At 49.6% G+C, this 9321-nt stretch overlaps 1 protein-coding gene across 1 annotated transcript; it reads right to left on the reverse strand.

Moving 5' to 3' along the window:
- Positions 1-707: 707 nt before the first annotated feature.
- On the reverse strand, positions 708-8477 carry LOC143367277 (cilia- and flagella-associated protein 43-like). The gene is made up of 9 exons (XM_076808913.1): positions 8401-8477; positions 7801-8336; positions 6851-7715; positions 5995-6634; positions 4131-4938; positions 3736-4019; positions 2655-3080; positions 1726-2590; positions 708-1297 (listed from the first exon to the last, which is right to left on the reverse strand). The coding sequence occupies exons 1-9, from the start codon at positions 8475-8477 to the stop codon at positions 708-710; spliced, it is 5091 nt and encodes a 1696-aa protein (XP_076665028.1).
- Positions 8478-9321: the final 844 nt, after the last annotated feature.

The raw sequence follows: 9321 nt of genomic DNA on the forward strand, positions 1-9321 counted from the left end.
ATGCGCCGCTGCAAATTGCCGCTTGTCCTTTGTGAGAGCCAGCAAAGCGACTCTGATTAAATCCTTTCGCTGGCTGGTAATTTAACGACGTTTAGAAGGTGGTCTTCGGGGCTGTCGCGGTCCAAGTATCTGGAAATCGTCCTTAATCTCTGCCGGCCCTCGCTCTTGGGAAACGGGGATTTATTATTCGGTTACTTAGTTAATTGCGAGATTGCCTGGCAGGGTCATTATCTTTGATAAAGATGTGAGCCGGTGCATGCATAATGGTAGAAGTGAAGCGCGACGCGTTCAGTTCGAAATCGAAGCTCCTTCGAAACCTCAGGCTTCCTAAAGCTTCATATAAAGCGTTAGTGAGTGAAAGTAACTGTAAAACAGTTTTTCGTTCCGGTATAAGTAACACTAATTTAATTGCAATCAATGAACACCTTCCAAAATGCATTCATATACACTCCGCGGACGACCCGCTCCATTTCTATTTACTCGATCTATCGCTTTAACCTGTTAAATAAATTCGCCCGTGCAAACCCCAAATCGATTGTTAGAGCTTAATCATTGAAAATACAGTATCTCTACATCACTAATCACAGTGAAAAATCTAGAAACCTGTAGAAAACCATCTGCAACTTCCCTGTTTTACCATTCAACTACATTCTTCTGGCTCACAAGTAACTACTAGAAAGGAGAAGCTCGAGAAAACCCGGGGCTCATTAACAGGGGCAAAAATCGGGCTTGGCAGGAAAAAGACGAGCAGGACGAACAATCTCCTTGTTCTCTGAGCTGTCGTCGACAGTCTTGTAGCAGAGCATCGGGAATCGACGGAGCCTGAGCAGCTCGTGCTCCGTCTGCAGCTCCAGCAGCTTGGCGTAATTATCCTGCAGCTTCTTGATCAGATCGGATCGCTTCATGATCATCCTTAACTTCTTCTCCGCGTGTTCCCGCTGCCTCGCCTCGCCGATAAGATCGCGCTGCTGCTCCAGGTCGCACCTCGCCACGTTTCCCTCGAAGATCTGCCGATCGAGCTGCCCGTTCTTGCTCCTGATGGCGGCGATCTCGTTCTCGATCGAGCGGAGACGGTTCCGGTGGCCCGCGACGATACCCTCCAACCGTTTCTGCATCACCTCGACGTTCAGCTGAAGCCTCTGCGCCGTCTTGTCGTCCTTCAGGCCCCTGGCCTTCAGCTTCAGGTACCCTTGCATCTCCTTCGTCACCGTCACCGACTCCGTGAAACGGAGATCCTCCTGCAGGTCCTCCAGGCGTTTCCTCTGGCACTTGTGCTCCCACTGCATCAGCAACGTGCCTGGGGAAATGAGTGGACGGGACTGGGTGATTTGGGGTTCGAGGTAGAAGGTTCGACATTGAAAATTCAAAGTGTAACGCTCTGACGAAGCGAAGTGTTCAGTCGAAGTGTTCGTCTACCGATCGCAGTCTTTTGCGAATATTTCGAAGACTAAAGCCGAGCGACGGTAACATGTAGGTATAAGAAAAAGTTTTTCGGAATGTTAGCTTCGACGACATATTTCAAGCTCATCGAAATTGGTGGGAACTATTCTTTTTGTAAATATTTACCAAAATTTGTATTTCTATTATATTTTTGCCAAAAGCAAATGATTCTTTTAAATGCTAATTCTCAATTTTTCATGATTTAAAAAATATTATATTGCAAGTATTTTGATGTTGGAGCAGAGCAAGAGCAATTGACAAATTGATCCTAGAAAGAGCCATTACCTCCCTGGAAGTTTAGCAGTCGCGTGAGAGCGCCGAGCTTGCAAGCGCCCGCGGCCCTGATGAGCGAGTTTACGACCTCTATCTCGGTCTTAGGCACCACTATCGCGTCCTTGGTGTCCTCGAGGTCCCCAGTGAGGTCCAGCTCCACCTGGCCCATCTTCAGCACCAGCTGCACCTCCACGTTCAGCTCGGAGATCATCCAACGCCTCCTCGTTTCCTCGAGGTTCCTCGTCCTCTCCTCCACGTCCGCTCTACACTTCGCGATATCCTGCTCGAACCGGAGGATCACGCTCTCCGTGTCCACGATCTCCGCCCCCTTCGCCCTGAGCTTCAGCTCCATCTCGATCCTCAGACGCCTCACTCTGACCAATTGGTCCCAATGGGCATTGTCTAGGCTCGGCGGAAGGACGTTCGGTCGAACATCCAGGTAGTCGATGGCCCTCAGGTACTCCATGCACTCCGCTGCCATAAACATCGGCCGAGTTCTAGCGACCACATGAGCACCAAGGTCGAGAAAGTCATTGGCACTCAGGTTCTTCAAGTTCGTCCTCGGTCGACGCTTGAACTGTTGCTCCAGCAACTCGGTCTGCAGCTTGTTGAGCGACGAGAACTCGGATTTGAATCTCCTGGACGACGTCTTCTCGCGATTGCGCAACGTCTCGTGCTGGCCCACGAACTCCTGAAGAACGTGTTTGAAAGCTTGCAGGTGGGTCTCCAAGGTACCTGCGTACTGCTGCTTCTCGGCGATCCGTGCCTTCATCTCCTCCTCCTCGCGCAGAGTTTTCATCTGACGGTAGGTTCGCATGCAGCCGCGGATGTACCGCAGATGGATCTGGTTTATGGCTGACTCGATGTTGATCTTCAACTACGGGGCCATTGGGTGGTGAATCGAGCGAGGACTGCAACGCGCGCCGCGATGGTACACTCACGTGGAACAACTCGTCGACTTTCCCGTTGAAGTTGTCGATTCCTTCTTGCATTAGCCCCATGACCCTGGTGTACTCGGCCTCCAGCATCCTCTTGTACCGCTCTCTCTCCTCCTGCAGGAACTGCACGTCCTTCTCGTAACGCTTCACCGTCAGGATGTCTTCCGCGGTGTAGTCTCCCGGTTTCTTCTCGAGCATGCAGGCCGGCTTCGGGACGTCTATCTTGATGACGTCCTCCCATCGAACCTCCAGCACGCCGTCCATCATCGCCATTAGAGCGCGCTCGCGAAAGTCATCAGCCAGCAACAACTGGCGGACGCGCTCCTCCTCGGCCGCCTGCTTGTCCAGGATTTCTCGCTGCGACGGCGAGATGTACGGTTTCGCTTTGAGTTCGTGATCGAGAACCTTGATAATGCTCTCTGGCTTCTCCTGGCGCGGGAGAGAAGGAGTTCGTGGGGTTAGTCGAGGAAGGGAGGTGGGACCGCGGCAACTGATAGCTGTTGCTTCAGGGTTTTCATTCAGTTTTAGTTGGGTAATATTTGAGGAAAGGGAATAATTTGCGGGGAAGTCAAGGTGTGGATCAAGGTTGGGTTAATTAAGGGCAGAGGGGTAAATTGTAGTGTTGGATGCAAAAGGGACATTCCACGCGAAATCGGACACTGTTTGGAGTAACATTTCGGATGTGGCTGAAATTTGAATATGTCGTGGTCTTTAGGGATATATAAACATATCTCGAAAGATTTTTGACAATTTTAAAAAATGTCGATTTTATAGCTGTTTGAATGTTAGTGCTAACTTTTTTACTCCAAAAAGAGTCCAATTTCGCGTGGAATGTCCCAAAACGATCTCAGGACACTCAGGCCCATTTTGCATCCAACAGTATAATTTATTTAGTTTACTGGGGCACAGAGAAGTGTCTGTTTCTGGACCTATTGGATAGTTCTCGAGATATTCAAGAAAACATATTTCCGACCCAGACTTTGGGGGCTGCTTTCGTGACAAGTGTTTCCAGGAGGACAATGTCACAGTAAAGTTTCATTAAATTCGGCACTGCCCCTCGTAAGTAAATGACTCGAATAATGACCTGCCAGTGCCAGTCGGGGTCAGCGGGGACATAGCGCACGCGCTGGCCGAACATGGTGCTCAGTTCGGAGTCTATGTGGCGTATCCTCTCGATTCTCCCCCGTATCACGTTCATCTGTCTCTCCTTCAGCTCGTACACTCGGTCGAAGGCTTCGTTGAAATGTGCCCGAAGCCTCTTGCCGTCGTGCAGGAGGAAACGATTGTTCAGCATCATGTGCCCGAAGCCGTACGATTCCATCTGAGAGTAAGAGGCTGCTGGCTCGATGAATCGGTGCGTGGTTGTGCCTTGCAGCAAAGTGTACGTCCATTTAGAATGCAAAACGCTTCTTTCCACAGATCTCGTATCAGGTGGGACGCGAGCTCGCCAAAATTACCAAGAAATACTGTTCCCCTCACCTTCCATCTCCCTCTGCTTCCTAAGCTCTTCCTCCTCCCACTCCCTATCCTCCTCCTCGTCCAGCAAGAAGGCGAACCCTCTATCCTCCATTCGATACACCGTCACCCGCTTGCTGAGCACCTCCTGGAGTTCGTTCTCGGTGTACAGCTTCCAAGGCTTGAAGTCGTCCACCTCCACGATGTTTTGCACGGCCTCCCTACAGAAATTGGCCCACTGCAAGTGGTCCTTCGTCTCTGGGTCCTCAGCGACCATCGAGTAGTTGGTGACCTCCGTCTCGTTGAAGATGGCTAGCAGGGATTTACCGAGAACCACCTGAGGGTCCCAGAAGCTCTCCCGAATCCAGCTAGCCACCCCGTCCATCTCCCTGCACTCATGCTCCATCGCCAGGAAAAAGTCTTCGCACTCGTCGCGACCAGCCTTCAATTTCTGGTCACGACCAGCTATGTCCAGGTCGAAAGACGCCACTGGGAGCTTCTCTATCTCCGGGCAGACTTCGTTCGCGTCCAGAAGCTTCTTCACTTTGCCCTGGAGCACGTGGAAGTCCTTCAGAATCGCCGCTTTCTCTTCCTTGCACTTCGCCTCCTCCTCTCGTAGCTGCTCCTCCTCCCTCCACTCCGCCCAGGTTTTGTCGCCCTCTTCGGGGCCAGGGAGCTGGAGCTTCGGCCGTGACAGCACATCGCGGATCGCAGGGTCGAGGCTAGCGTAATCGGAGATGATCTTCTTCTTCTGTCTCTCGTAGAGGCTGTAGTCCACCCTGTGGACGATTCTCGCGTCGTCGACGGGCTTCGCGGCTGCATCCGAGCTCTCCTGCGCTGAAGAAAGAAGAAGGGACGCGGGAGGGTTAATTTTATAGTCACGGATGGGTCTGACAGATTCTTAAGGGGGTAGGCAACCCTCAAAATTTTCGAAAATTCGATTCTGGGATTTTTGCATATTACGCTAGCTACATCTTTTCTACGTATTTTAAGCGCAACCGGGCTCCGAAATTCCAAAAAATTGAAGATATTACTGCAAAAATGACATCGCATAACGACAAAACTGCATGTCGAACTTTAAACGTGATTTCCCAGAAACTACGTTTTCCAAAACGGTGAACATAAAATCTCGAAAACCGCTTCAACGATTTCAATGAAAATTTACAAGGAGGTGCAGAAAACTATTCCCCACAATGTGTCGGAAGCACATTTTCGATATAAATTCTTTAAAAAAAAAGATACATAATATTTTTCCCACAAAAAGAAGGATAAAATCATATACATCCACATCAAAATTGTATTAATTTCTTTACCAAAACTTCGCTTCCAACATAAGACTGTCTTACAAATTCTAAAAATGCCTTTACTTTGTGTTTCAGGTAATTCACCTATCCGGAATCGTGTTCACCATCAGACGGTGCATCGCGCACAAGCTCTCACATTTATATTTACAACTTTTTATTCCTGTAAATATATTTAAAATTTTCTTTTTGTGCATTAAAGTCAACGAAATGACGATTAAAAATTAACTCTTTTGCTCCTACCAGATGTATCAGAAAAAGACCACCTTTCGTATACCACAAATTCAAATCTAAATATGGGTCACTTGATCCAATGAATCGCTTAATGTTCAGTGCTAGCTCCTATGTAGACTATGTCGACTTCTTTTCCAGTAGTAGTTCCTCTTTCAGTTGGAAGCTCTTCAGACTATTGTGGCAGGAAAATCCTATCACGTCGTTGTAACTGTGCTTTGTATTGAGCAATGCTCGTTTAATTTTCAATAATAATAATAATAATAACTCTATATTCATTTATTACTTCAGAATATACCCCCTTAAGTAGAGAAATTCTGAGGCTGCGAATACGCTAACAATCACGGTCAACGAACCTTCTTTTCCTCGACGGAAGTCCTGACCGCGACCAAGGACCCATTGTACCCAAGGCACACGATCGCATCTCCGCTTTTGTTCATCATCGCCTTTACGGAGCCAAAGTCTGCCCTGTGATGCGTCATGATGTACGCGACGATGCGCCTTATCGATTTGTCCCTGACGAACACCAAACCGTCGAAGGCAGCCGTGGTTATCCACCGTCGATCGACGAAAAGTTGCGCCACCCTGACGTAGTGCCCAGTCATCAGGGCGTCCGTAATAACCACGTCCTTGAAGTCGTTCAGCTTCTGCACTCGCAGCTGGCGCGTCAGATATGGCGACCCCAGAAGGTGCGTCGCGTTCCCGGGTACCTGCCACAGGCTTCCATAGACGCCGGGCAGGTCGATGACATCTTTCACCTCCGTAACGAGAGTCTTCCCCTCCGGGACGTCGAACACCAGCAACTGCTGGCCCACGAGGAACTGTTTCACCCCGACGAACAGCAGGAGAACCTTCAGCGCCCTGTTAGTTTCGTAGATGAGCGCGTCGGCGATCATTCGTTGGGGTTCAAGGAGAGCTTTCACTGTGTAGGGTCTGTCGCGATGCAGGCTCACGCAGAAGCAGGTGCCCTTGTTCTTTTCGATGGCGATTAGGCATCTGGAGGATGGAGGTTTGGCTTCAGAGAGGGGTTAGTACTATTGGGAGCTGGAAAGAAGTCGCACTACGCACAAGCTGAAGTGTCACAGGAGCAAGGGGACTTGTCCGCTCGCTCCACCCAATCTCCTCAGGGAGAAGTAGGAATTCTTCGTTTAGGTTCTTAGTTTCTTTTGTTGAAGGGGTTTGGGTGAAGCGAGCGGACGATTCTCCTTGCACCTGTGACATTTCAGCTTGTGGGTAGTGTCTTCTTCCCAGCTCTCCAATAGCACTGTAGGAACTGTAAAACAGCTGTCGCTACGAGACGAAAGAAGCTTCATTATCAACACCCCTTGCCTCCCACTTTTAGAGAACTTGATCAGATCCAGAGGTCTCCTGTGCAAGCGCAAGTAAGCAGCAATCTTCGGTGCAGCGGGGTCGAGGAAGGTGACGAAGACCAGTTCGCCCTGCGTGGTCCCCAGAACGATCACCGGGTAATCAGGATGAGAAACTTGACAACTTATCTCTCCCTCGATCTCGGGATCGACCAGGCTCACTTGGGTGCCACTGTAACACTCCACAACAGACAATTCCTTTCTGTCCCCGCTGGCGACCAGGTGGTGGCACCAAGGGTAAACAAAGTCCGCGAACCGGTAGACACCGCCGTAGTTGAGGTACTTCCTGATCCTGGGCGCCTCTCCTTCCACGGAGAAGTCGATCTGCATCAAGTATCCCTCGAGCGTGTGGTAGAACAGCCAATCGTTCTTCAAGGGATGATTGACCAAGATGTACGGTTTGGTTACGGACTTCACGTACCATTCTCTGTGCCAGGAGTTCGTTCGCGGGTTCAGCATGAAGAAGCGGATCTGGCAGAAGGTGGTCCGCAGGATTATGCCCTCGCGAAACCAGCAGACCATCGGCAGCTCCATTTCCACGCAGATGCCACAGCGCTGCGACAACACGATGCGTTTGACCTCGCTACCGTCGTAGTTGCTGAGGAAGATGTGGCCGTCTCTGTCGGTGATGGCCAGCAGGGGCTCGCTGGACGTAGGGGACCAGTCCACCCACAAGATGGGGTACTTCTTCGGCAGCGTCACCTCGTGATCTACCGTTTCAAGTCTCGGGTAGTTGGTTCGAAGCTGGGAGTGGTGTAAGTGGTGGTTTGTGGTTTTCAGATTTAATAGCTGTACCTTTTAAAACTGCAACTTTGCCAGCCACCTCGAGCTGCCAGGTAAGCAACCTCCCACACGTCCTGCCCATCTGGGCGATAACGGTTGGTCCGATCAGAGTGATCCGTAGGATCTGTCCAACCTCGTCGCGTATCGGTGTGTTCACCGTCACCAGCCTCTCGCCAGTCCTCCAGGACCACACGATCAAGGGGAAGTGAGGGTAGGAGCCCACGGAGACGACGTGGTCGCGCGCTGTGAAGGCGGTAGCTAAGTAACCCGATGAACAGCCGCCGACGCACTCGGAGATCTTCATCATCGAGGGGTAGGAGATGATCAGTATTCTGGGCTTAGCGATCTTCTCCGCGAAACAGAACATTGGCAGGCTTGCGTGACCTGACAGGCAGCGTACACCCTCTCCCGACTCCTGGTTCCAACACCAACGCAAGCTCTGCCTCCTCTGGACGACGTTGAAGAACACTATGTGCACCCCGCTGCACCATGCCACCACGTCTTTGCCGATCCAGATTATCTCCTGGATCTTGCTGCCGCGGATCCAGCTGGGAAACCACGAATCTTGGCTCATTTTTCAGTGAACAGAATCGAACGTTTTCGGCGAGTAACCTCGAAGACCTGACGATCTCTGTGAAGTTTGCTTTGGGGAACAGTTGACGAATCTGCTGGAGATGCTCGAAGTTCATTGTGATGTAGCTGCTAAAGTGTGGTTCACAGTAAGTGATTTGGAGATGGTTTGGAGATTGTAGTGCCAATTTATAATATTTATTTAGTTGCAATAGCCTCAATTACTGTATTTTAAATTAGCATTATTTATTAAATTAAGAACTGATATGAAAATGGCACTTTTTTCTAATAACATCTCTGCGCTCCCTGCAAAATGCATCCGCAGAAGCTAATATAATCGGAATTTTTCCATGAAATTTTAACAGTACATTCTTGAGGATATGTACTTTCGAAAAATGTTTTAAAAAAAATCGATTTTTTCATCCCGTCTAACCGGAATGACCCTTAATAACAGATTTGGGCATCAAATAAATAAAAAACGATTTAAATAACGGATCGAATAAAAGTTACTTTAACTTTAGATGACCATGGCGAATAATTTTCCTAATTTCCATTCGTCCCTCGAAATTTTCATTTAAATAAAATTTTTGCCGATCTCTGCTTAATAACATGTAGTCTAGGGGAAAAACTCTAGGCACTATTAACACGAGACGCTACAGAGGCAATTTGTGCTCGAGCTGCCCAAAATAAAGCTACAGCTGCAGAGAAAGAAGCCTTCTCCGCTGCTCCCTCTCCTTTACAATAAGGAATCTACCCCAAAAGACTAATGCGCCGATAAGCAACCACCTCGGAATCCATACGTCAAAAGCGACAAAGGTACAGGGGGTCAGTGTGGAAGGAGTACGGCGACGAAAGGGCAGCCGGGTGGCTCGAATCGTTTGCCGGGAGCCAGCGCAGCCTCCGAGCAAGAGTTTGGCAGGCTTAAGACAAAAGGTGATTAGGATACGCGCAGTCGATGGTGGT

The sequence above is a fragment of the Andrena cerasifolii genome, chromosome 3, assembly GCF_050908995.1.
Source record: "Andrena cerasifolii isolate SP2316 chromosome 3, iyAndCera1_principal, whole genome shotgun sequence".
Taxonomy (NCBI): domain Eukaryota; kingdom Metazoa; phylum Arthropoda; class Insecta; order Hymenoptera; family Andrenidae; genus Andrena; species Andrena cerasifolii.

Bases quoted from the DNA above. Each gene is read 5' to 3' on its own strand.
- LOC143367277 (XM_076808913.1), bottom strand. From the start codon at position 8,477: ATGAACTTCGAGCATCTCCAGCAGATTCGTCAACTGTTCCCCAAAGCA. The intron at 7,716-7,800 runs GTACAGCTATTA...TTGAAACGGTAG, and splicing joins CAAAGTTGCAGTTTTAAAAG to ATCACGAGGTGACGCTGCCG. The intron at 1,298-1,725 runs GTAATGGCTCTT...TCATTTCCCCAG, and splicing joins ACTGCTAAACTTCCAGGGAG to GCACGTTGCTGATGCAGTGG.